The 27,436-nt window shown below is 40.7% G+C and overlaps 3 protein-coding genes across 5 annotated transcripts; 2 read left to right on the forward strand and 1 right to left on the reverse strand.

Annotated features, from left to right (window-relative positions):
* Nucleotides 1–386: 386 nt before the first annotated feature.
* Nucleotides 387–13,220, forward strand: dna2 (DNA replication helicase/nuclease 2). Its single transcript, XM_035151297.2, has 25 exons — nt 387–710; nt 1,649–1,705; nt 2,039–2,900; nt 3,344–3,452; nt 3,562–3,711; nt 4,183–4,366; nt 6,083–6,231; nt 6,394–6,516; nt 6,769–7,015; nt 7,143–7,257; nt 7,552–7,708; nt 7,843–8,034; nt 8,175–8,417; nt 8,524–8,637; nt 8,736–8,845; nt 9,422–9,531; nt 9,641–9,769; nt 9,959–10,051; nt 10,217–10,410; nt 10,549–10,638; nt 10,849–11,062; nt 11,329–11,418; nt 11,532–11,717; nt 11,835–11,981; nt 12,178–13,220. Exons 1-25 carry the CDS (start codon nt 681–683, stop codon nt 12,229–12,231), a joined length of 4,149 nt encoding a protein of 1,382 aa, XP_035007188.2. The 5' UTR covers nt 387–680; the 3' UTR covers nt 12,232–13,220.
* A 451-nt stretch (nt 13,221–13,671) lies between these two features.
* Nucleotides 13,672–18,557, reverse strand: LOC118104469 (phenazine biosynthesis-like domain-containing protein 1). Of its 2 annotated transcripts, none has more exons than XM_035151376.1 (10): nt 18,077–18,557; nt 16,987–17,086; nt 16,163–16,261; nt 15,735–15,844; nt 15,273–15,302; nt 15,029–15,117; nt 14,781–14,872; nt 14,598–14,681; nt 14,257–14,319; nt 13,672–13,920 (listed from the first exon to the last, which is right to left on the reverse strand). In XM_035151376.1, the coding sequence occupies exons 2-10, from the start codon at nt 17,045–17,047 to the stop codon at nt 13,808–13,810; spliced, it is 741 nt and encodes a 246-aa protein (XP_035007267.1). In that variant the 5' UTR covers nt 17,048–17,086; nt 18,077–18,557; the 3' UTR covers nt 13,672–13,807. The 2 variants fall into 2 exon arrangements, with proteins under 2 accessions (XP_035007267.1, XP_035007259.1); XM_035151368.1 differs by lacking the exon at nt 18,077–18,557 and adding an exon at nt 17,288–17,446.
* Nucleotides 18,078–26,975, forward strand: hnrnph3 (heterogeneous nuclear ribonucleoprotein H3 (2H9)). Of its 2 annotated transcripts, XM_035151345.2 has the most exons (11): nt 18,078–18,166; nt 19,019–19,111; nt 19,561–19,716; nt 20,082–20,225; nt 22,090–22,228; nt 22,940–23,139; nt 23,718–23,813; nt 24,279–24,394; nt 24,687–24,822; nt 25,766–25,822; nt 25,957–26,975. In XM_035151345.2, exons 2-11 carry the CDS (start codon nt 19,024–19,026, stop codon nt 26,034–26,036), a joined length of 1,212 nt encoding a protein of 403 aa, XP_035007236.1. In that variant the 5' UTR covers nt 18,078–18,166; nt 19,019–19,023; the 3' UTR covers nt 26,037–26,975. The 2 variants fall into 2 exon arrangements, with proteins under 2 accessions (XP_035007236.1, XP_035007246.1); XM_035151355.2 differs by lacking the exon at nt 20,082–20,225.
* The last annotated feature ends 461 nt before the right edge of the window (nt 26,976–27,436 follow it).

A 27,436-nucleotide genomic window follows, 5' to 3' on the forward strand; every position in this document is an offset into this window, starting at 1 on the left:
AGTTTGTTCTCCACCAGGCACCTAACATGTTGAATATGTTCCTCCACGTCTTGGGACAAGATGAGGATGTCGTCCAAGTAGACAAAGACATAGCAATTCAACATGTCCCGCAGGACGTCATTCAGTAGAGCTTGGAATAAGCTGTTCCTCAGTGAGACCAAAGGTCGTTTTTCTGAGATAATTATCTCAGAAAAACTGAACTTTTATTTTTCAAGTGAATGCAATACGCTTCTGTAAAAAACAGCACATTGTCCCATAATTAAATAATTGTTGGGCCTAATTTTGGGTTTGTATGATTTGCTCTACAATACAATACGCACAATGTCTACGGGATGTCAATAAAGTTGATTTAAAAAAAAACTGAGCGGAACTGTACCGGACGTCACTTCCGTTCCGCGAAGCTGAAATTTGGCGCCCCGGTGGTTTAAACAGACCATAAACCAACAAATGCGGCGGAAAGACGGTGAAGAGAACGTGACGACAAGCGTCCGAGCCGCCGGTACTTTAACGGAAAGTGCCGCTGGGTGAGGCCGGTGTGTCAGTGAACCTTCTCCGGGTGATGGAGCCGAAGAGTCGCTCTAAGTGAAGGAAGCTGACCTCTGTACGGACAGATGCAACTGACCCGCTCCGTTAATAACTAACACACTCGCACACCTGCCTGTGGTTCGATCAGAGTCAACATGAACAGAACCAGACTGAAGAAAACCAAGGTGGGTAATGATTCCACTCGCAGGAAACACCGTATTCATTCATTTACATGAAACTACACGACGGTGCACCCAGATCCGGTTTTCAGAGGATGTCAGGTGTGTGTATGTAGTAGTAGTATGACAGTATCACAGTAATGATACAAGTATGAAACATGTTGGGACTCCCAGCAGTTAGAACTGAAGAGAAACGTCTTCAAGAAACTCAACCGAGTCCAGTTGACCAGTATTTAGGACTTGGATGTACCACGACCTGGATGACTGAGAATCTCCACAGACAGATGAAACATGTACTTAAAATATCCTAAAGAAAAGTACTCAGTAAGTTAGTGGTGTATATATGTATTTGATACCATGATATACCACTAATAACCGACATAACTGCCATAGCTGTTGGTGGAAATTGATTTAAATGAATTATTAACTGTCTATGTGTATTGCTGGAAAACATCAGTCACATCACAAGAGCCAAACATGGAGAATACATCCTTTTAAAGGTCTCCTGTTGTAGAGAGGGACATTTTCAAGACTGCAGGTTTTTATATAAATACAGTGAAGGTATCAAAACATTCAGTCCAAGGGGAGGTGTGCAGCAAATGTCCCTTTAAACCAGCTGAGAGGACTTCTGTAACCCTGAGGACTTCTGTAACTGTGACGTCACAAATGAACTGGTTTAGGATTAGAGCTCAGATTTTTGTTATATTAAATAAATAAGAAAAACTGGAAATTATCAGATTATTTTGATAATTTTATAATCTATAAAGAAATTAAAAATAATAGTGTGTTTCAGTGCTGATATCACAGACTGCTGAGTGGTTTACTGGCAGCAGAGTACCCACTCCTTCACTGGACCTGCTGCCTCTTCACTGTCTAAAATGATTTTAATGTGCTGACTCGTCATACAACAAACAGATGGTACATGTGTGGTGTCTTTGCTACAGGTGACCCTTGGAGGACAGAAGAACATCTCATCCTTCTTCTCCTCTGAACCCCAAAAGGTAAATAGCACTTCTATTTCTTTGTTGTGTTTTGTGTAAGTTTCCTTTTTTGTTTCATTGTCTTTATTATTTTTTTCCTTATTTCTTCATGTTTTTGACAGAACTAACAAAACTTTTAAAACCTTGATTAGGCCTATTTGATTGATCTCAATACCCAATGGTTTTGAAAAGTCTTCGAACATTCTTTTATCAGTTCTGTGAATAGAAATTGGCAATTTGTTTTCCCTTTCATCTGTTCTATGTCCTGTGCATTAACAATTTATTCTTGCTTTAACTGTCTATTTAGGTTTTGTAATGAAACTCAAACCTATATTTGACTGTGTTGCTTTTTAGGGCGAGTCACTTTCAAGTAAGATTTCCATCACTGCATTTGCCAAGACTGAACCTCAGATCAAAAATGATGAGAGCGCTCGAGTCAGACTCCACTCCCCGGTAAAGAGGTGCATCCTCGGGGACCTTGAAAACCTCCTGCCGTCCTCGCCAGATTTTCTCCTCTCTGTACCAGAGACCCCGACAAGTCAGATCAGGCTCGCCTCCTCCTCTCCCTCCAGAGAGGCAGGTCGACTGAGCCCCAGGCCCAGCAGAGAGGCCACAAGCCTGGGGAATACTGGCCAGCTGTCCCCTATCTGCCTCAGTCCGCACGCCAAAGGGCAGAATACGCGGAGAACAAAGAGGGAAGAGGGATGTTCTGTCTCCATAAAAAGACTCTTCAGTCCCCCTGAAGAGTCGCACAACGCAAAGAGACCGAGAACCATCATCAGCCCCACTGGCAGCAACCTAACAAGATCTGTGATTGGCCATGGGAGGATGCCTCATTTCTCCAGTGACCAGTTAAAGTCTCAGTCTGAGAGGTCAGAGGGTCACCGCCGTGGTGCTGGAGTGGTCTTCAATGACAGCAGACACCCGACAGTGTCACTGAAGTCTGTGTCTTGCCACCGCAAACATCAGGAAGAGAGAGATGAAGCTGAGAAAGACTCTGGTTTCACTGTGATAACAGAGCAGAAAGCAGCGGAGGCAAACACCACTGGAAACCCACACACTCGTCTGGACAAGGACGCTCACACACTTACTACTGCTGTACACAAACCCAGTGCACAAACCATCACACCTGCACCACAGGCAGAGGCCATGAGAACAGCCATGACATCACCGAGTGGAGACAAAGGGCCATCGTCCAATCAAGACCAAGCTGGAGGTAATATTGTAATTATACTTACAAAAACTGTAACAGGATCAAATATTACAATATATATGAAGAATATATGAATTATCTTCATACATTGTCATATCTCAGAATTCTGTATCGAGTGACACTAAGTCAATCATTTTGATAATATGATATAAACACTGCTTTAATGGGGCAGCTGGAGCTCTACAGGTAGAGTGGGCCGTCCACTAACCGGAAGGTCGGTGGTTTGATCCTTGGTTTATTCAGTCTGAACACTACATCGCCCTCTTCATCGGCGTGTGAATGATATGTTAGAGAAACGACAAGGCTGTATGAATGTGACTTGTGCTGTAAAGAGCTTTGAGTGGTTGTTAAATCTAAATAAGCCCCTATATAAATGCACTCTATTTGCTATATACATCTTTGAACTTTGAATGTTTATTTTCCACTGCTAACTTTTTTAATACCAGGGATGACATCTGCGTGTCCTGTGGAAGAGAAGTTGGATGAGAGCTGGTTTGCAGACTTTATGGATGAGAATGAAGGTTTGGTCCCAGAGGTTAAATCCAAGAAACCACGGTGAGAATAACATGAACAGCCACTCCAGAGTTTATTCAGATTAACAAAACTGATGCTTGAATACAACCATGAGCATCTCCGATGATAATGTTCCTCTCTGCTCCTACAGTAAGGTACCAGATCACGTGATCCTTTCTGGAGGTGCTAACAACCGCTACTGGGTGTTGGATGTTGAGGAGAGGCCTGGTCACAAAACACTGACCATCACATGCTACAAATCTCTGCATCCAACTGAGACATGTCTGCTGAAAGATGGATGGTAATGACACGTGTTAGGACGTCTGCCCCGGTGACACCGTCATTAACAACCATGTTTTCAATATCACGTGTATCATATTTTTCACTAAACTCCCCAGATAAATAATCTGCAAAATGAAATGTCAGTTAATGTACAATGTTACTTTTTTTTCATACTTTTAATCATACAAATGTAGTAACGCATAAAATAGTTTTCAGCTTGACGATTTTTTTTACATGTTAAATTGTTGCAATAATCCAATATTTTAGATAAAGTGCGCAACATGTTAACAAATTCAATGGGCCCTGTATGTTTCTGTATATGAGCCTGTTTCTATTCGCTCCTTTTCCTAGTAGTTTAGTTGTCATTCCTATTTTGTGCCCGGGTGTTTTCACATTCATAAACGCATACATCCATGTGTACTATTTATCTTTGCTGATTGGTCTTCATTAAGCGTGTATGTAATAATGATCATTTCCTGGCTGTTCCCAGGGAGATGACGCCTGTTTGTTGCGGTGATGTGGTGCACCTGGAGGGCCGCTCCGATGGTGGCTCCTGGGTGGTGGACCGGGAGCAGGGCTTCCTGGTTCTACTGCCTGATAGCCTGATCTCAGGCACCAGCATCTCCAGCTCCATCCGCTGCATGAGGCGAGCAGTACTGAGCGATATGTTCAAGGTAAAAAGCTTTCAAGTATAATTATAAAAAAATATTTTTATCAACTTTTATTGCACATTCGTTTTCCTTTGGATCAATGTGTAATTTTTAATGTCAGAACATGAGCTATATAATCGTGTTATTCTTTGTATCCCGTTGTATCTTGAAATGGACAGCACACTTGCACAGTGTGAAAGCTCATAGTAATATTTTTTCATGTTATCAACACAAGGGATTTACTTTGATTACATTCATCATGTTGTTGCACTCAAATGCTTTTCGATCTTACTGTGTGTTAGTTAGGTGATTGAATAAGACTTGAATAATCAAGAATAAAGGTGTATTTCAGAACATGTTAAGAAACATACTATTACAAGAATAAAAAAACCAACAGGAGATAACCAGTAAGGAGAACTTCTCGATACAAAATCTTGTTACCAATCTCATTGTTTCTTGAGAAACTACACCTGCACGCAGATGTAACTGACAGTAAACTCACAGTCGACCACAAACAAACAAACCTCCTCCACCGAAGAGCCAATTTCTTCCAAGTCTGTGTGGTTTCTCTACAAAATACGCACAGTTTCTTACACAATATTGTCAAAGTCCTGACACATATGATAATGTGGTGCTGATGAGCCAGTATTTATGTATCAGATCTAGGGTTGCAAAATTCGGGAATATTCAAAGTTGGAAACTTTCCATGGGAATATACGGAATTAACGGGAATGAACTGGACATTTTGTGGGTAATTTATACTAACTGTATTTACCTTGTCATATACAGACATAAATATAAACATTTTGTTTTGTCATAAGCTGATTTGAGCCCTGAGGAAACTTTGGGCACTTGACTATATGCTTCTGCATCTTTGTGGCATTCTTAACATAGGTCTTTGCACAGTATTCGCAAATGTACACAGCCTTTCCTTCTACATTGGCTGGGGTGAAATGTCTCCACACATGAGATAGTGCACGTGGCAATGTTCTGTAGAATAAGATGCGAAAAAGCTTGTAAAAACACTAATGCAATGCCAGAGATATAAATAGTTAGCTAAACAATTGGAATCGTCTTTAAAAATATTTTACAATTGATGGATAAATGAATAGAAATAGGTTAGATGAACAATCCTCAATCAGCATGCTTATATATTTTCCCCAGTAATATCATCAAAACTTCCTGACTAGTCCTTGGGCTAATGCAGTAGTGTGGCCTCAATAGCCCTGCTGTAGTGTGCAGGATACTGGGAATTATCTGTGCATGTGATGGAAGAATGCACAGTGCAGGGTTGAAATTCAACGTGCAGCGTGTGCTGCATTCCATACATCTTTAAAATGGAGTTTTGAATTATTTTTATTGCTCAGCGTTTAATTTGCGGTAAAAGTTTTTTCAAAATTCCCGAGCTTAACTTCCCATGGAAAGTTTCCGGAAAATTACGGAAATTTTCCCCTTTGCAACCCTAATCAGATCCAGTGTTTATTTTCAAAATACCGTTTTTTCCTCTTCAATTGGCCCTAATACTTCAAAGCTCATCACGGAAGCCTGTATGGTGAAAGCTTATTTTTATCGGTTCACAATTTCAACAAGGTTTTTATTCAACTCTATGATATTTGATCTCATAGATTCATGTTTTCATATTATATTACATTATATTTTACAGTTTTCATGATGATTTATATACACTCCCCAATGCTTTAATCTTTCTCTCTCTCATTCTTTCTGTTTTCTGCGATGCAGAGTTTTGACGGTGGCTCAAAGCAGATGCTGAACGGCACAATGGTCCACGAGGTCTTTCAGAGAGCAGCTACGGCCAAAGATTTTTCTTTGGACACTCTGACTAAGCTGGCGGACCAGGCGCTGCGTCGTCCTCAGTACCTGGGAGACATGTAAGTGGTTATATAATACCCTGCAGATCCCATTGGAATACAACGCTTGAGCAGAGCAGTAAAGATTTTAAGTAAACAAGAATACAGTTGGTTAGTTGTAAATGATATTCTCAGCATCAGTCTTGTTCAATCAGGTTGGTGTTCTTCTGTCTGTGTCTCCAGGTACAGTTTGGGTGTGAGTCAGGAGGAGATGAAGCAGGAACTGCAAAATTATCTGCCCTCACTGGAACACTGGGCAAAGGAATACCTCAACTCTGCAACACCAAAATCCATCAGTCTCAAAATGTACGTACACACACACACACACACACACCACTGCAGTAGTCTACTTGGTTGTTTTAACCAAGTCTCATATTAATCAGTGTAATTAATGTGCTGTCACATTTTTATTTTCTAAAGTTTCGACTAAAATGTCATCAGAAGTGACACTGTGGATGTTTTCTTACAAAGTAGATCACAGTGCATAAATGTGAATGTGAATAAAGTTGTGTCAACTTAAAGAGCTGATTATCGGTTCATCTGTTTCCATGACTCCAGCCCGAGCAGCAGCAGAGCTCCAAGCAGGGATAAGGACTCTGCAGCGGTTGTCACGGTTACAGAGCTTGTAGATATCGAGGAGAACGTGTGGTCACCGAGATTTGGTCTGAAAGGGAAAATTGATGTGACGGCACGTGTTCGAATCCAAAGTTCAAGACAGGGCAATCACAGAACCCCGGAGGAGAAGACTTTGCCCCTGGAGCTGAAAACTGGGCGAGAGTCGAACTCTATAGAGCATCGCAGTCAGGTTGGTGGACCAGCGTGTGTTCAGCTTGGGTAGATCTGCTCTCAGGCAGGTTATAAGCAAATTCATTCAAAATCATTTAACCTGACTCACAGTTATGGTTTCAAAATGTGTTTCTGTGTGTTTATAGGTGATTCTCTACACTCTGATGAGCATGGAGAGATACAATCCCGAAGCCGGCCTCCTGCTCTACCTCAAGACTGGAAACGTGCACCCTGTAGTGTCCACTCGCATGGACAGCAGAGGTACACGTGCACACTTAACGGATGTGCAAGTTGTGGACAATCAATTCACAATCGTATTTTCTCAATTCTACTAAATAAGATGAAAGTGTATCTGATGATCCATGATTGTTACAAAGAGAAAACACACACACACACACACACACACACACACCAGAACTACTTCACCACTGAAAGTCCACTTTCAACTAAATTTAACCACATCACAATCGTGCAAAAACCAATGGAGAGGCCTGTCTTTTTTACTCCAGCTTCTCCTCCATCAGCTTTCTTACTAAACCTCTCTGTTTATTACAGAGCTGGTGAAGTTGAGGAACACTTTGGTTCATCACATTCACAACTGTGTGGAGAGGGAAGCGAAGCAGAGCCGCCTGTCCAGACTTCCTGACATCTTGACAGACAGACAAACGTGCCAGTATTGTCCTCAGCAGAGAAACTGTGCATTGTATGAGAGGTAAAACTTTTTGATCTCTCTTTGCTGCCATGGAAGAGGAGAGAAACTACTCAGGTGGCATAAGGTTAAACCAGTTACAACTTCTTCTCTTATTGTCCCTCTTTTCTCCACACCTCTCGTCGCTCGTCCTCCAGAGCGGTGGATAGCAGCTCCGCAGACGTCAGCGAGGATGTTGTGCGAGACTTCCTGCAGCAGGAGACGGGTCATCTGACTCCACCGTATCTGAAATATTTTTCCCACTGGCTGCTGCTCTGTTGCCTTGAAACTGCCACCATGGAGGCAAAGAATGGCCGAAAGCGTGTGTGGCTTCAGACGGTCGAGGAGAGGTAAGAAACTTTAGACGTTTACCCTCACGGCGTCCACCAGCTGCTGTTACAATGTCACAATGTATAAACCACAAAAACGCTTTTCTTAAACTGTAGTATCTAATTTATATCGCTCTGTAAACTCTGATTTGTGCTTGTAGTGAGAAGAATGGCAGCTGTGTGGGGAGACTGCAACTCAGTGGTCCAGTGACCATCCAGGCTGAGGGAGTTTTCCTCCATCGCTTCCAGAGAAGCAGTGTCGCACCACAGCAGGGTTCGGTCCACAGCGGCCCGGCCAGCGGGGATCGCATCGTAGTTAGTGACCAGGAAGGTCGTTTTGTTGGCTTGGCAACAGGATACCTGTGTGAGGTCAGCAGGTCACAGATCAGCTGCACTCTGGACAGGTGAGAACAACTCATATTGCTGCCATCTTGAGTATTTCATCCCAAAGACAATTCATGGTTTTGAACTTTATTGACAGCTGTTTTGTTGTTGTTGTGTGTTTCACAGAGACTTGTCAAAGTTCAGTGGTGTGTTGTTTCGTTTGGACGTTGATGAGGGTGTAGTGGGCCTCAGCACTCACCTCACCAATCTCTCCAGACTGATGGAGAACTGTCAGGACAGGTCGGTACAGTAATTGTGTGTAAAAGCACCTCTTGACTGTTTCTTGGACAATTTACACACTTTATTATTTAATTATTTACACGTCCGTCCCTTTGCAGTGATCGTCTGAGGGAGCTGGTCGTTGACCTTCGTCCTCCACAGTTTATCTCCAACCTCAGTTCAGTTCTGCCCAGAGAGACCAAAGACACCGTGGCCAACATCCTCAAAGGTGCCGAAGCTTCTCTCTTCTGTTTTCCTTCTGTGCCTTTCTCACGTCTTTTTCTGTATTCTGTTGAGTTTTCGGGGGGCAATGATGTAAATGGGCAACTTCTTGTAAATAAGAAATTTTGCTAAGATGCTGGAATTGTAGTTTCTTACCTAAATCAATTGAAAAAACAAAAACTGCACACAATCATATTTTCTTATATAAAGACATCTCATCAGTTGAGTGGGAGACTATATGATAGAACTTTTCATATAATAATTATAGTGACTAAAATGATCATTGTAATAGGTTTTGTTAAACTATTGAAAATGTTTAAAAGCTATCTTGGGCGAATCAATAAGTAATGTGTAATTTAAAGTGGGTGAATAAAGTCTGCAGACACATGACACATACAGCAGCAGAGCCGCATGTAGTTTTTTCTTCTTTACAAGAGTGTAACAGTTTACATTATTGAAAAGCGTTTAGCAACTAAACCGGACAAATCTTCAGATTTTCGCCCGTTATAAAGTCCCATTCATAATGCATTGTTACCATTATCCCTAGTGCATTTTGGATAATATTTGGTTGTGTTTGTGTTAGGACTCAACCAACCCCAGAAGCAGGCTATGAAGAAGGTGTTGCTGTCTAAAGACTACACACTGATTGTTGGCATGCCTGGCACAGGCAAAACCACAACCATCTGCACCCTGGTAAAACATCATCACCTGTAAACATGACCTAGATCATAAATCATCATTATTTACTCCCTGTAAAACCAGGACTCTTCTCTCCATAATTCCTTCTGACTCTGTCTCTCAGGTTCGCATCCTACATGCGTGTGGCTTCAGTGTGTTGCTGACCAGCTACACCCACTCTGCAGTGGACACCATCCTGCTGAAGCTGAAGCGTTTCCGGGTCGGGTTTCTGCGTCTTGGACGGGGCCAGAAGGTTCGCTGTTGTAATGTGTCAAAATAAGTAATTATCAGTTATAATAACCTGTATTTATGAAATATTAAGGAATAACAATTGTATATATTTTGAAAGTGCAAAAGCCTAGAACTCCTGTATTATCCCCTCTCAGTGACCCCCTCCTCATCCTTTTCTGATTCCTGTCCTGTTTTCTTCCACCTGCTCCAGGTTCATCCAGATATTCTGCCCTACACAGAGGAAATTGCCAGGAAGACGGGAATTCATTCTCCCTCAGACTTGGAGCAGCTCTACAACAAGGAGGTGAAGAAATAGTTAAACAATGCAATCAGCTTTTTTATTTATTTAGAAGTTTATTTTTAGAATGTTTTACAGCTGATCCCAATGTTTTTCCCGCCTAAGGACGTTTGACTGAACATAAAATCAGTAAATGTCTTCCGATTCAATACCAATCCCCTCTCTCTCTAGTTGGTAGTGGCGACCACCTGTATGGGCATCAAGCATCCCATTTTCACACGTCGGCGGTTTGATTTCTGCATCGTAGACGAGGCGTCACAGATCAGCCAGCCCATCTGTCTGGGACCCCTGTTCTACGCCAAGAGATTTGTCCTGGTTGGAGATCACCAACAACTGTCACCAATAGTGCAAAACCAGGAAGCGAGGTAAAGTGTGTGTGTATGTGTGTGTGTATGTGTGTGTGTGTGTGTAAATGAGGTGTCTGTTGATTTGTGTTTCCTACCAGAAAAAGCTTATAATCATCATCATTTACAAGTTCGGTCATTTCTTATTTTCTTCTCCAGGTCACTTGGGATGGATGAAAGTCTATTTAAGCGACTGGAGCTCCACAGTGAAGCAGTGGTTCACCTCAATGTACAGTACCGGATGAACAGGTAAGGCGTGTATATGTGTGTCTAGTCTTTGTCTTATTTATTATGATCCATAAAACCATTCAAATGGCTATTTCACAACCATTAACTGCTAATATTATCAATACAGAAGTAAGTGTAGCTACTGTTAACTTCGTTATGAACTGTATTTAATTATATGGGTTTAAAGTATTTCCACTCCATGGTAAATGATTTGTACTGTGTTTGTTTCAGGCAGATAATGTCTCTCAGTAACTCCCTGATGTACGAGGGTCGTCTGGAGTGTGGATCAGAGAGGACGGCCTCGGCTCTGCTCACTCTGCCCTTCCTGCTCTCCGTCCAGTCGGAGCTTACTTCCTACTCTCAGACTCATCCCCAGCATGACCTGGCGTGGATGCAGGCCACTTTGTTGCCTGGCAACCCTGTTTACTTCCTTGACTGCTCAATGGTTGGTTGAATATAGAGAATGTGCTTCAACCAGTAGTTTGTTGTGTTTTTTTTTTAAAAATGTGTTGTGTTGAGACAGAAAATGTTCGTTCTGCGTTTTTTACATATAGGCTGAAATAGATTGTTTCTATGGTGGTAGGTGAAGCACATAGGGCAGCTGCTGTAACTGTAGAAGAAAGTGGTCAAAACAACATGACCACTATTTTATAGTGTATTAGGTGTTGAGTTGTGCTGGTCTTAATGTTTGTGTCCCCTGTTTGATTCCAGGTGCCGGCACTGGAGTCGGTGGAGCAGGGAGGTGTAAGCAATCACAATGAGGCTGCTCTCATTCACATGTTGCTTTCACTGCTAATAAAGGTAAATCAACTGATTCTCAACTATTTATGGCATTAAAGTTATTCAATACAATGACATAAGTGGGAGTGGAATAGTCTTGTGGGCTGACTATGCTGCTTATTTCTTTTTTTCAGGCAGGGTGTAAGCCCAGTGATATAGGCGTCATCGCTCCCTACAGACAACAGCTGAAGAGCATCTCTGCTCTGCTGCTGTCCTCTGCTTTCACTGGGGTGGAGGTGAACACAGTCGACAAATACCAAGGACGAGACAAAGGTCTGATCGTGTTTTCTTTTGTCAGGAGCACGACAGAGGAAGGAAACGTAAGTGTTTTACTTCCCAACTCCCCTTTCCACTCTTATCCTGGAGCCTCTGTCTCTTTATGGATGAATAAATGGGTGAAAACCTGACATGACCCCTCCCCCCCTCTCTGTTAACAGTTAGGCGAGTTGTTGAAGGACTGGCGCAGACTGAATGTCGCCATTACCCGGGCCAAACACAAGCTGCTGATGGTGGGCTCTGCCACAACACTGCGACGCTACGCACCTGTGGAGAAGCTGCTCAACCATCTCCAGCAAGAGAACATGATATCCTTTAGAAAAACGTCATGATGCTACCTCTCCACGTTTCTTCATTTTCACTGCAAATCGTATGAATTCAGCTTTACATGTAATGAAATTTAAAGTGTATCGATCAGTTAGCTTCCTATGTTTCAAACAAATAACTTTTTTTTTTTTTACATATTTTGTGTCTGCAAAGTTTTTTCCTGAACGTTTACTTCACATTATCAAGCTCCCGACAGCTGCTCACAAGGCCTTACCCAGCATGCACCTATGACAGACGGCAGTGTGAAGCCATGATGGTGTCGCAGAACAACTGCTTGTCTCACAGTGGAGCAGACGGTCGCTGTGGGAACTTCAACAAGGCAGCGCCTGGGAACCAGTCCGAAAAGGTCCTGTGTGATCCGTCAGGTTGTTGTGATCAAATATAAAGTACGAGCTGTAAACACTTCTGCAGGTGTCAGTTGTTGATGACACAAAATAGTGTCACTATCAAGTGGATTTTAACTTTGTCAATATTTAACAGACCAGTTCTGACATCTGAACAACTTGTCAGCTTTGAAACAAACACTGCGTCATATCCACATTAAATGTGTTTTTATAATCACAACCTTTTATAATACAAATAACTCGAAGATTGAAGTGGCTTTGGGTCATAAAGTTGATATTTTGATAAATTTGCAAGTAAATTTTTCAACTGGTACATTTCTAAAGATTGTGAGAATATCCTTTGATGTTCGAGTTAGAAGACCTCATTCTCTGAAACTAGTGACTTACCCTCAAAAGATGTGGCTCTGTTGTCATTGTTGAATTCTTTTTAACAGCACACAGTTTGTATTCCAGTTTTAACAGTGTATGTGTAACTGTCCCCATTGTGCAACACTAAAGAGCAAGGACTGACCTGTTAAACCTGTTCCACACAAAACTAAAACTAGCTCAAACATGTCTGTAATAGATTATGGTACGACGCATCAAATGAGGAGTGGTCACTTTTCATAAAGACAAGATATTTTTGATCAAATACCTCAATTCATACACTGAAAATTTCACAGGGCAGCAAATGGAGACCAAACAGTCAGATAAGCTCATAAATGTCTGTCTACGGGAAGGAAAAGTTAAGCTACACAACATTACGATAACCAGAATTACTAGCAGTCTGAGTCAAGTTGTCCATCTTTAAACTCAGGTAGATGTTGTATAAAGGACAAGGTAATGGCTGCAGTGTGTATTGTATTTTATTTAGTGTATAGACTGTTGAACACGACCTCATACATACTTGAACTATTGTTTTATTCTGTGAATGAGCATCACCAGTCATCAACTGCAAAGACCTACAACAAACTGTTCTGAAAATAATTTCTCATTTAAAAAAGAACATTTATGGAATCATATTGTTAGTAACAGCAAATACTAAAGTAAAGCCAAGCATTTGAGTTATTTCAATTCCTTTGTGTAACGCAGATCTAAAGCTACACAGAGACTGAATAATTTTAGTAGATACTAGATGATATCCTAACTGTTAAAACTCTGAATTAGTAGGAATAAATACAATTCATGGGATTAATTTATTTGTTTAATACAATGAGTAAAATGTTTCAGATAACATCCTAATGACCTGGCGAGCTGTGATTCTTCGATTGATCTGTTTTTCTTCCAGCACAATCTCTGATTTTACGTGTTTTGTTTTTGTGTAATATTGTGATTTTTCTGATATATGAATAAATAATACAAATCCTAACAAAGTGTATGATGTTTCTTTCTTGTATTTTGTTGCCCGTGTCCTCTTCTACTCTCAGGAACAAGTTGACTGTTTCAGCATCTCAAACCCTCTTTGCTTGAGTGTGAGTGTGTAACTACAGTGTGATGGTTCCCTGCAGAATAGTGACAGTTTGTCCAGCGATGTTGATTCTCCCATCGTCTCTCACTTCCAGTTCCAGCTCCCCACCTCGACTGGAGCACTGGTACGCTACACACACACACACACACACAAAAGATCTGAGGGTTAGTATGGTACAGTTCAGTAGTGATGACTGCCTGAACCTTTGTCATTAACTAAATTATCACCTACATTTTTTAATTTGTAGAAAAAGATTTTGCCTTTTTAACTTTGTGGAATTACTTTTATCAGGTGCACCATTAGGTCGGTGCACTTCTTTACCTGATCTCCAACACGTTGTCTCTTATTAAACAGGTTTAGGAATATATATATACTTCAAGGTTTCCTTCTGTACTGAAGTTTTAGTGTTGTCCCCAACTGTCTTTTTGGATAAAGAGTAAATGTAACGAATGCAATATTGATTACCCAGCATTTTCTTCTTCCCCAGTTTCTTAGACCAGTAGCTACCGAGGACGGTGTGAGCAGAACCTGCAAAGACAACAAACTCATAAGACCAGAAATTGAAGACCAAATTTTACAGGAGCGAAACTGAACATTTAAAAACGTTGCTGCAGTAAAGTGCTGAACATCTTAAATACTCGTACTTTTCCTTGGACCTGTCACTTGTATGTTAATGTGTAGAACACATTAATGACAATGTGATATAAGATTATGTCGATGTATTCTAAGAAAAGAAATATCCACCCTACATTCAAATGAAGCAGGGAGAATGTGGAGGAGTGGAGGTGTAGTATCTGTAGATTTACCTGTGACGGGATCCTCTGGGATTCCATTCCATGGAGCAAAGTATCTGGAGTAGAAGTCGTATCCTGGCTGGCAGTCTGGAGACCCTATTGGCCGACACACATTGCAGTGATGGGGTTAGGGTTAAGATCGTAAAGCTGTCCAGTGATACCCCAACTGGTCTGGCTACATGATTTATTCTTTACCTTTCATGGTGAGAATGAGTCCTTTGACTCTTCCACTCTTCTCACTTCTCTGAAGAGTGACGGGGTCGACTTTCAGACTGGTTAACACTGACCTGCAGGCAACACACAATGCATTTTTTATTAATTTAAATAATGAATTTAAATGATGTTTATCAGAACTGTAACATCTTTGATCCTTTTTCAGCTTGTCTTCATCTTGACTCCTTGGAATATATATATTGTGTATGTGTGTGTGTTTTGACTGTGACCTGTCACAGCTGTCAGCCAGTCGAACCATCAGTTTCTTAGTGTTGTCGCTCAGATAAACATCCTGAACTGGGTGGTTTCCAACTGCTGCCTGTTTCACACGCAGAAGCAGAGATGGAGTTTAAACACTAGAATTAACTCTCACTGCTCTACTGGTGGGCTCATGTGGACAGTAAAGCAGGAGTCAGTGCTGTAGAACGTTCCCTCACAGAGAGAGGAGGTGTCTGTAAGGTCCGTCCTACTGACCTTGATGATGTCTCTGAACTCACTAGGATCCTGCAGAGAAAAAAAACTGTTATAATTCTGGCATTTTGTCGTTTTTCTTTTGATTTTATTACGGTTCTGCTCATCAAACTACAGCTGCACTGTATGTAACAACACGGAGCTGGTTGAAGAGCTGCTGGGTTTCACAAAAGCTGTTTTCTTGATAGTGATGCTGAGTATTGTTAGCATAGCATAGAAATTAGTGACTGCAGATGTGTCTTCGCTTTAATTATTTTGCTCCATATTTGTTTTTTCCACTTCCGTCACTGTATTGCATGGTGTTACTAATGGTTTCATATCTTTGAGCCCTACAGATTTACATAGTGGATCTTTTACCCTTTGGCAAAAATGTACATCTTTAACATTTAAACAAATAAGTGACTCTAACTTCCTGTGCGACACTGTCCTGATATGTTGATCTGACCTCATAGACACACACTGTACCTCCTGGGTGGGCGGGTTGAGAGGAAAGTCCATGACGTAGCCCTTGCTCTGCTTGGTGACCGCCAGATCTCCACTCCTGGTCTCAAACACCAGTACAGGATTCACATTCTCTAACAGATGGACCATATGATTATTGGATCTGATACTCACAGTCTGGCTGATGAATTAAGTCTTTAACTGTAACTGAGTAATGTGAACTTCTTGGCTAAAAGATCCTTTGCTCTTCTGTGTATCAAGCTGCATTGTTTTATACATGGAAACGTTTTACAATAACAGGATAACATTAAAATACCCGCCGGTTTAATTAATATGATTATATTCAACTTCATGTCTTCAATGGCCCTGACCAGTCGGTCATGCTGCCACTGCGTTACCAGACTAATATACTCTATCAATATGTGCATATGTGTGTTCAGTCTGTATCTTACTCTTATGCTGGAACAGCACTGCAGCGGAGGCCAGAGTAGCGTGACCACACAGATTCACTTCAGTGGTCGGTGTAAACCATCTGAGACGGAACCTTGATCCTGTTCATCACATCACATTTTTCAGATGGGTGCTTTATCGCAAACACAACTTCAACATGTCCGTCCCCCTCTGTGTGTAACCGTCAACAGAGACCTTATAATCACAATATGAGAAACCGCTTTGCTTAAGATTTAGCAAAGTCTCTTTCTAAAGGGAAATTTACACTTATCCATCATTTCTCGTGTGAAACCAAAAATGTATAGATGTTGCATTAATCAAACTAAATTTGTCTTTGCAAACACAGAGATATCCTGTCCCAATTCCTCACTGTATACTAATATTAAGCAGGTTTTGAGTGTGACTCTCTTTCTTTTTTTCAGTTCCCCACATTATTAGACTCATGGCACAAGATGAAAATTTATAGTCCTCCAACTATTAAATTCCTATGGGAAAATGTTGTGATATTCATATGCAACATACAGTATCGATGAGCTGATCTGAAGTGGATATTGATAATGATCAGAGCATGAACTTTGTCTCTCTACAACATCGCTCTCATACAGTGGGACCAAAAATTCAAACTGTTCTTTCAAAAGTCGACAAATTCCCATTAAAAAAATTTTTAATAAAAAACTTTGGACACAGTGATTATTGGCCAAGATCCACTGAATTGCTTGCAGCGGTATTGTCTCCATTCAAACAGTCTTGAAAACAAGATGGTCGTACAAGTTATGATAAAGGTTTATTAACTGTAGTGAAATTCAGTGAGCAGATATTATCTGACCTGTGGAGAAAGTGTCAGAGGGGTTGATCGTGGTGATGAAAACAGTTTCTGACAGGTTCATCTCTGCTGCTATCTTCTGATACAACTCATCACTCAGCTCCTGTTGGAAACACATACAGAAATATTTTAGTTGTGACACATTATGTCACTGTGGTGCATACATACAGTATAGATGGATGGGTGGAAAGTATGTCAGGCTGCTTAGTTACAATAAACTATGTAATCATGTGACACATGAGCAACTACAATTTTGTGGAAAAATGCAAATATAAAAACACTGTGCATTAGCCTTAATACTCACGTGCATTAGTGGACATACTGCTGCAGGGTTTCCCTTGAATGGTAAATTAGTGAAGGCGTCCACTGTAAATACTGGAATCTCCATCATGTTTACAGTGAAAATAATTTTAAACTGACTGTTGACTCCAGCGAGGCAGTGAGCACTGGGTTTCAGCCTTCTGCTGACAGTGGACTTTGGACACTGTCTACTTGTTTTGTCAGGGTTGCCAGATTTTCAGCCTGTGTTCGGCTTTATGAGCGTAGTGTCAGACGCTCAGTGTGTTGGTGTTAGTATTGGCTCAGACTATAATACACCTTTCATTTAAGACAGTCAATGAATGACTGGTTACCCAACAGCTCTTGCTTTGTTTCGGATGAATGGCATGAGCTTGGTTTTGTGCTTGTTACACATTGACCGTAAAGACCTATATGAAAGGGACACATGTTTTCTGTCAAACAGGGGGGGGGGGTTACTGTACCACCTGCAACATAAAGGTTATGAACATACTAATGCATCAATAATTATAATTCCATGAAATAATATACCTTAATGTGAAATTGGACAATTTACATAATGAGTATGAATAGTCTACTCTTACTTTCGCTACTATAAGGATTTGTTTTATATATATATATAATACTTACTGTACTTTTAAATGTAAGACTTTTACCTTTAACAAAGTATTTCTACACCGTGCTGTGTATGAATAATCTTCCAAGGCTATTATTATTATTATTATTATAAGTAGTAGTAGTAGTAGTAGTAGTAGTATTGAATAACGTTATCTCGAGTAGTCTCGCGATATCATACCTGAGCGGTCGTGTGGGCGGTGTCACCTGAGGCTCAGGACAGGAGCAGGAGGAGACAGGAGCAGGGGGACACCGGGGACAAGAGGCGACTGTGAGACACCTCCACCGTTTTGTTCAGCTGACGTGTGGTTACATTATATCTGTGGCCGGTGACAGCGCACGACCGTCAAGAAGTGAACTAGTTTGTCTCGTTTCGTTTGACCGCTGTCGGTGTCCTACCGTTAGCTGCTAGCTGCTAGCTGCTGACCACTGCTGGTGCCAGGCTAACGGTAGCCTGTCAGCAGACTGACAGCGGCAGCGACGCGTTAGCATCACGAGCTAACCCTGTATCCAGGCCGACTAATGTTCTCCTGTGGCGACCGTCACAGAAGCAACTGCATGAAAGAATATGTAACGACGTGGACACGTTTGTGAAGCTTAAACCTACTTTGAGACAAGGTTTAGAAGACAGGCTAACTTAGGCTAACTAAGTGCTACGTGAATAGTCCTGTTATTTCCTGTTGTTCCAGCCTGTTTATAAGTCAGACTGCAGTGTCTTAGTTCCTGCAGGTGAAGTATGCTGTGTTGTTTATAGCACCAACATAAGCTACATGCAAAATGATGCTGTGCTTTATTACATTAAGACATTTGTGAGTGATCTGCTCGTGCCCACTTTGCTTCTCTGTTTATAATAATAACTACAAATAAAGTATATCACCATTAATACTAAATGTATACATAAGCCAAGTAGAAATACTACAGAGACAAATGAAAAGAGCAGTTAGTTGCTGTTAAAGAAGAATTGTTCTGTTTCTAATGTGGACTCAGCACATAATGTCCAGTGCTGGGAGAACAGGAGAACAGGGGAAGCACAGCATTATTTGATGATGGCAGTGTTGTGTGTTAAAGTACCTCAGACGACAGTAACATAATGTCATGCTGCTGTTTTTACTCTCTGTGGCAGTGAGGATGTCTGTGAATGACGAGGGCTACGTGGTCCGGATCAGAGGACTGCCCTGGTCCTGCACACAGGAGGAGGTGGCCAGCTTCTTCTCTGGTGAACACACACACACACTTTTACAGCTTGACGAATGAAAAGTGTTACGTGACTGAAATGACATTAAAATATTTTGCTCTGTGTTGCAATTGTAATGCTGTGTCACGATTCTTTGTGCTTTTTAATGTGTCTTAGTTTTAATGTGAGTGAACATAGACGTGACAGAAGACTTGACATTGACATTAACCTCCATCCTACAACATAACATCTTGTTGTTAAAGCACAGACACATAAAATGTTTCTCCGCCTTTTCTGAGCTTTCACATCATCTCAATGTTTCAAAGTGTTGTTTCTGTGCTGTCAGAATTTCAGGCAAATACGCTATTCTGTTTTCTGCCATTCCAAATAATTAAATTAGATGGGACCCAGTTGTATTCTCTATTGTGAGATATTCCTTTCTGTATAGGCAACATTTTAAGGAGATTTTAATTAGTCTTTCTGATTTACAGACTGTGACATTGTTGGCAAAGTGAACGGAGTGTGTTTCACCTACTCTAAAGAAGGCCGTCCCAGTGGAGAGGCGTTTATTGAGCTGAAAGCATCTGAAGGTTTCAAGAACGCCCTCTCCAAGGACCGAAAATACATGGGACACAGATACATAGAGGGTAAGTGATATAAACAGGCATAACACACTTATGAATCAGTGAGTATTTTTCCCATTGAGTTTCTCTTTCAATAGTTACTGCGTTATGTAATGTTAATACAAATTACTTGGTTGCTTACATCTCATTAATTTACTTTAAGGATAGTTTTGCTTTGTATTTGCTTTACATGCAAAGGCTTTAGTCATCATCTGTACTGATTTCACTGTACAGGCTTTTCTCAGATATTTTCATATGTGTGATGACTTCAGAATTCTAATCTATTTGTATCTATGTGTATTATTCGAAGTTTAATTGTCCTTTGAAATGACATGCAGTATAACATGTGTTTGTTATGCTATGTCCATCTGTCTGTGTATCTGAATCAGTGTTCAAGTCAAACCGTAGTGAAATGGACTGGGTGCTGAAGCGTAGGGGTCCTGCTGATTATGACAGCTGCAGTGGTTGCATGCTGAGACTTAGAGGCCTGCCCTTTGGCTGCAGCAAGGAGGAGATTGTTCAGTTCTTCTCAGGTACATGAACACTTCTAATCACTCTATTGCATTGTACTGATCTTACACACATTAAGCTGAGGGATAGTTTTTACAGACACACGGTTCAAAAAGTATTTTTTCGCTTTCAACACAGTGTATGATGCTGAGAAAATTACAGCCAGCAAATGTCCCAAAAGACAAAACCTAACCAATCACAAGTCAATATTTATGTCTATCCCTATATCACATAACCTGTCTCCATAGGCTTCACAGGCAATTAACATAAGTAACATACCAGGAATGTAAAATACAACAGGATTAAAATTAGACTGTGTGTTTACAACAGTCCTGAATATTTTTGTAAACCCAAGTTTGTGTTTGTAGAAAAGTTACTCAAAAGCGATCCACTAGATTTACTGGCTCCTTTTAAACACTAACATGGGATTAGGAAATGTGACTGATTATGTCATGATTACTGCCAACTTTGAACTCTTCACACAGTGGATCAGCCTCAAACTAGAACACTACAACATCAACATACAGCAACATTCATGTTATCGATCTCCATATTAAAAATAGTTTTTTTTATAAACCTAATGTACCTTATTTACAATCATCTTTCCCTGAGGTAGTTAGGACATTGTATCTGCATACAAGCGTGTGTGTCATGGCCCTAATGTGTGTTTGTACTTTAAAGGGAAAAATTTTAATTCACACATTATCTACTCACCACTATGCCGATGGAGGGGTGGGTGAAGTGTTTGAGTCCACAAAACACTTTAGGAGTCTCAGGGGTAAACAGTGTTCCAGCCAAAGTGACATCTTCTTCAGAAATAATAAAACTACAGAAAAAACACATAACATGCCTCCATACTGCTCCTCCATGTTTTAAGCCTTAAAGTCCTTTACCGGACGTAATGATGCTACCGGACGTAGCGATGCGGACGTGCACCCTGCGAGTGCCCTTTGGTGAGAGAGAGTGTGTGGTTTTCCTGTGTGTCCGTGTGAATGTGAACGCGCCTCTGAGGAGGCTTTCGGTGGACATTTAGGCTAAAAACATGGTGTAACTTATGCCGTTTTGAGTTGAATATGAATGTCGGGGCTTCCGGACACTTGGATGACACCACACGAGCAGTATGGAGGCATTTTCAGTTTTGTTCTGTCTGAAGAAGTTGTCCGGTTTTTCTTCAATTGTATTCGATTTGGCTGCAACACTGTTTACCCCTGAGAAAAGTGTTTTGTGGACTAGACCACTTCACCCACTCTATCGGCATAGTGTTGAGTGGATAGTGAGTGAATTTTCATTTTTCAGTGAACTATCCCTTTAAGTGCAGTCATACTGGGTTGACTAACTTGTCCTCGTAAAGAACTATTACTGTGCTGTTTACCACAATAGTGTTAATGCATTGTTTAGCTTTTTGTTTCTTATATGAACTACATGTCATGCTTCAGGGTTAAACAATAGTTAATAGTAAAAATAAAAGTATCGGCTGGGCTGGATTGAGGGAGACAGTCCCATGACACTGATCTGGGGTCAGTACTGTGACTCTTCTTACTGGCAGCCTCTTTATAACATGATAAACTCAATATATTGTTAATATTTTATGTGTCCCTCAGCACTAATATATAATATTTTGGCCAATGATGTAAATTCAGTTTATCAGAGGAAAAAGTCTCTGAATCCATTATAATACTGAGTACTACCCTGACTCCAGATCAGTACTTGTTTTATTCCCTTGCTGGACAAGATGCCCCTTTCTAATGCAGTCTTATGAGATGCCACAGTTGTTGTTTATCCGCTGTCATGATGTATATTAAATCTTATAGCTCCAGTGATGCAGTGGGTGTTGTTCTATATCAGTCTACCTACCCACCTATGTATTTATGTGTGCTTGGGTTGAAGGGTTGAGAATCGTGCCAAATGGGATTACTCTGCCAGTGGACTACCAGGGGAGGAGCACAGGGGAAGCCTTCGTGCAGTTTGCCTCAAAGGAGATAGCAGAAAAGGCTCTGGGGAAACACAAGGAAAGAATAGGGCACAGGTGGGACAGATGGGAAAGGGTTGGGCTTCTACTGTAGTACCTAATGGGTTGTCATATTATAATCAATATGGTATTAATGGGATTTGGTTCTGTTATGGGTGAATGATAAGCATGGGTTGGTGTGCTAAAATAATTCTTACAATAAAACGGTCAATGAATTGGGTGGGACATGTAATATTAATTAAAATGCTAATGGGTTGGGTTTAATGGGTTTATGTGTTGTAATTATGGGGACATGCTGAAAATTGGGATGAAAGTTCATATATCTAATCTTTGAGTTAAAGGTGGTTTGATTGTTAAATGCCATAGACAGTTTTACAGGCGGTCATTTAAGATACATGTATCAATATTGTGAAAGAGGGGAATAAGTTTTAGAGTTTAGCAGAGAACAGTCAATATACCCTCAACCAGTGAAGCATCAGATTATTTCTGCTGTGGTAACTAATTAAAACGATCAGTGGAACACCTAAAAGCCCTGTAAGGATTTCTTTAACTGTAAGTAACAAGAGGTGAGGTTGGTGTAGACATCAAGTTCAGCCCTAAACCCATCTACTGATGAGATTTTGTTGAGGTAGTTCTGTCATGCAGACTCCGATCTCCAGGTTAGAACAATTTAGACCACTAGTTAGAAGTTATTTGTGTGTGTCTCTTAATCTGCACAATAACCCTTAACCTCTAACCCCTCCTCCCAACGGGCCTCTTATATTACAGGTATATAGAGATTTTTAAGAGCAGTGGTAATGAGATCAGAGCCTACTATGAGCTGCCCCGGCGGGGGATGGGAGGCCAGAGACCAGGACCCTATGATAGACCCATGATGGGGGGCCCACGCGGAGGGTTTTTTGGACCGGGGGTTGGCCGTGGTGGGGCTCTGATGAACACCATGAGGAGCGGAGGAGGTTATGGAGGAGGTAAGCACCTTTTTTATTTTTGTGCATTAAGTGTAATTGATGAGTACTGAAACTAATAGTACAGGAAAAGTAAAATGGGATGTCGCGGAAAGCGATATAAAACCATTTAAATTCCCCTCAGCCTATGTTTTGTTTTTGGTTTCAGTAGTGCTGTTAAACATTTAAAAAAATCATCTCAAAATGAAATTCAGTGTCAACCTTGAACTTAAGTAGCAGATAGTTCAATCCATGGATTTTAGATTTTTGTCTGTTCTGAAGTAAAGAAGCCTATTTTAAAATTATATTTTCTTATGAAGGAATGTTTTAAGTACATAATACAATATATTAAACAGTACAATCAGCAGTATGCAGCAATAAGTTTACATAGACATCATGGAGCAACTTGAGGGTTCGCTCCACTTTGCTGGTAGAGCGGTAGATTAATCGGGTCATGGGCCTATAAACATTATTTCCATTTTTTATCCTACAGAAGTTTTACCATCCATTGACCCCTGCTTCAGATGTGTTAGATTTTCTATGAATGTTAAATTGACACGTGAGGCCTTCTATTGTTCCTCTGTGCCGGTGTCTGTGTCCAGGTTACAGTGGCTTTGACAGTTACAACGGTTTCGACAACTACTGTTTTGGCAACGACATGTTTGATGAGCGCGTGAGAGGAGAGAGGGGAGGAAGAGGTAAAGTCCAGAATCTGTTTACCTAGAGACTGGCAGTCAGCCTGATACGGATTTCCTGTTTGAAAACCTTCGTTTATACACACAGTTTCACATTTTTTCCAATAACTCATTAAAAAAAATCTGTTTTCATTTGACATGTTTTCACTTTGAAGTTTATTCAACACCTACACATTTTAAGTTTGTAAAACAGTGCTTTCTGACCATCTTGGTGTGTCATTTCCACAACTAAAACACAACCTCTCGTAGGAGGCTGAAGTAATGAAGATTTCACACTAAATATGAGAATATGAAGTACTTAAAAACACATGTATAACCACAGTCCGTTTCATTAATATCCACTGTTTTTGTTTCACTTCTTGAGTAAATGTGTCAGATTTCTCCTTTCTTGTATGTCCATGAAGACAGCGTGGTATTGGTTCTGCTGTACGACTGTACTGACCTGTGCGTTTGTGTGTTTGGGCTCAGGGATGGGAGGCCACAGTTATGGTGGTCAAGATGATGGTGGCTCAGGCTTTCACAGCGGCCATTTTGTTCATATGAGGGGTCTACCTTTCCGTGCCACGGAGGGAGACATCGCTAAGGTAAGAACACACACACAGACCAGTTACTTCAATTATCTCTCTCAAACACTTTCATACAGTGGAAGTTATTTACAGGTAGAAAAAGCTCTTACATTTCAGTCTTTCAAGTCATCTCAAGTCTATTTAAAGGATTTTTTTCTTGCCTGTAGCAGGCAGTGATATTAGTTGTAAAGTTGTTTTGGAAATGATCTCAGGTTGTCAAAGATGTTACACACATAAAAACTAAAAGTGTGTGTGTGTGTGTGTGTGTGTGTGTGTGTGTGTGTGTGTGTGTGTGTGTGTGTTCATGTAGTTCTTCTCTCCTTTGAATCCACTGAGGGTTCACATTGATGTGGCTCCTAACGGCAAGTCGACTGGAGAGGCAGATGTGGAGTTTCGCTCCCATGAAGATGCTGTGGCAGCCATGTCCAAAGACAAGAACCACATGCGTATGTCCTCCATTTTCCTCTTCAGCTTGTCTGCTCTCTTGTTGGCCCTGGTGATACCACACTGTTACACTACATTATGCAATGTTCTTGACTCAGAATGACTTGCTGACCAATAGCTGAGTGGCTGTGTGGTATCTACTGAAACGGAATAATAACACAAACATGAAAGATCAATTGATAATCTGCCAGGATTAGATTTTACTCAGGCAGGTTGTAATGTTGGAATTCATGTTTATGATGGCACATTGCTAACATAAATATAATATGTAAAGTAAACACACAATCAAACTATGTAAGTTCACAAGTATCACAACAATATTTGAGATATTGCAGATGATACATAAAATAGTAACCATGTGGATTTAATTTACACAAAACAAAAATGCAGGTTCCTCAGGCCTAATTCACACTACACAATTTCCTATTCGCTGTTTTGCAAGTCGGCAACAAAAGCCCCCGATAGGCACTCGATCACTGGGTGTGAATTCTTCAGAGACACAATTAGAGAGGCTCGCTGACGGGTCCCGGACGCATCGCAGATTCTGGTCAGATTTCCAACCTGCTGGAAAGCTAACTGGAGTCTGTGACAACTCCGGCCAACCAGATTAGATGGGTTAAAAGTGGTGAAGGTATTCATCAGGGAAAATCAAGCATTAGCCATGGTGTGAGGGAACCGGTAACACAAACCAAGTGCAGCTTTTATTAACTGCATCTGGCTCAGTTCGTTTCCTCTTGGTGTTGGACGGGGTCAGACAGAAAAATGCAGCCCTCTTTTCTCTCTATTCTTTACAACTGATGTCCACGGACGCGTCTCATCTCCTCCGACCTCATCTGTCATTCTGTGTGCAGGATGACATAGAAGAGCAAGGGGATCAGTCTGAAAGTCGTGTAGTATGAAACCAGCTCTAATGGGCTGAATGATGAACTGATGTTTTCTCCACAGAGCATCGCTACATCGAGCTGTTTCTCAACTCGACCTCCAGCGGAGCAGCTGAGATGAGTGAGTTTTTATTTAAGCGATTTAAAGTTTGATCACCATTGTCAAATTAACTTTTTACAGTCCAATGAGCTTTTCTTGTCTTGAGACAATTTGCATCCTTTTTAGACTGACCTATCCTTTGCCACCTCTTTCAGGTCGTGGCGGGGGGGGTTACTACAGTAACTCAGGAGGGGGTGGAGGCTCACGGAGCAGCGGGCTGCGAGGTGCTTACTGATGAAGTCGTCCCTCTTCCGATCCATCCTGGCGTTTGTTTCACATCTCTTTAGCCCACATTTACTCAGCTCAAGTTTCTAAGCAGGAATACTGATACAATCACTAGTTCATTTCGTTCGAGCCATTGTTATTACTGTGGGGTTCTAGTATAACTTCACCTTCACTACAAACAGACCAAATATGACTTTAACAAGCACTATTATCTCACCATTCCTAAAAGCACATGAAGAACAAAACATGTTGTAGCTGTTGGTGCTGAACATGATCGAAGCATCATTGTTTCTAAAGAAAAAAGTTTAATTGGATATTGTTGTATAGTTTTTCATAATAATAACCAGTTTTTGAATTGGATTGAAAAGGCAGAAACTAAATGTGAGTTTTTCAATATTTTATTGAGATGCACTTTAATTTATCTTGTTCCACATCTCACTTGTTAGTAAGAGATGTAAATCAGTGCTGACTCAGGATCATGGAGGAGACATGCATTCGGTGTGATATAAATAAGATTGTGAATATCGCTGCACTGTTAGAACTGAGCATGGTCACTTGATGACACTTTTAGGTGATTGATGCTCTTTAAGAGGCCAAGCAGGGAAAAGCAAAGACAAAAACAAGCAACTGTAGGTAAAAACACTTCACATATTTTAAAACCACTTTTAAAAATCTTTTATTCCAGTAAAAGCTTCTTTTCAACAGAATATTTAACCATTGTTTCCACCTGATTTCACACCAGCTTTCCTGCTTTGAAAAGTTTGATAAATGTGAGCTGTTGTGTTTTTTTTATGAATGTTTTCACAGTTCATTAAAGAATTAAACTAAGTTGAATATTATATTCCGCTCTCAAAGAGTGGAAGTGAAATAAAGGTTCTATATTTGAGCTGTAAGATGCTTGTGCAGCTGTTGTACATTTTGCCTAATAAATTTTATATTTAATTCTCCACGTCTCCCTGACTGACATGTTATTGTAAAAACATCAGATTTTTTAAAACTCTGCTTATGAGGTGTGTAATGAAGAAATGAAAAAGACCTGACTGATTTAAGCTGGACAACAGTAGCTAAATGTTTAACTGTAGGAAATTCCCCTCCATTGAAATGACAGTAACCAACACAAATCATCACAAATTTCTTGATTTAATCTGAATCTGAACCAGTCATGGCAACATACTGTTGGCACTAGAGCTGACATTAAAGTGGCAGGATTTAGTAAGCTAAAGGGCCACGGTGATAATCAACACTATGTATACACAACATACAGTCGTATTAACACTGTACAAGTCCCACTGAAAGCTGGGAGATTTGAAAGAGCGACGCTGCGCTCAGTGTTTCAGACCTGAAGACTTCAGGAGCATTTCCTTGTACAACTTTTTATGATTATATGATCAAATGTGAGATGATTTATAA

Source organism: Hippoglossus stenolepis, chromosome 1, assembly GCF_022539355.2.
Source record: "Hippoglossus stenolepis isolate QCI-W04-F060 chromosome 1, HSTE1.2, whole genome shotgun sequence".
Taxonomy (NCBI): domain Eukaryota; kingdom Metazoa; phylum Chordata; class Actinopteri; order Pleuronectiformes; family Pleuronectidae; genus Hippoglossus; species Hippoglossus stenolepis.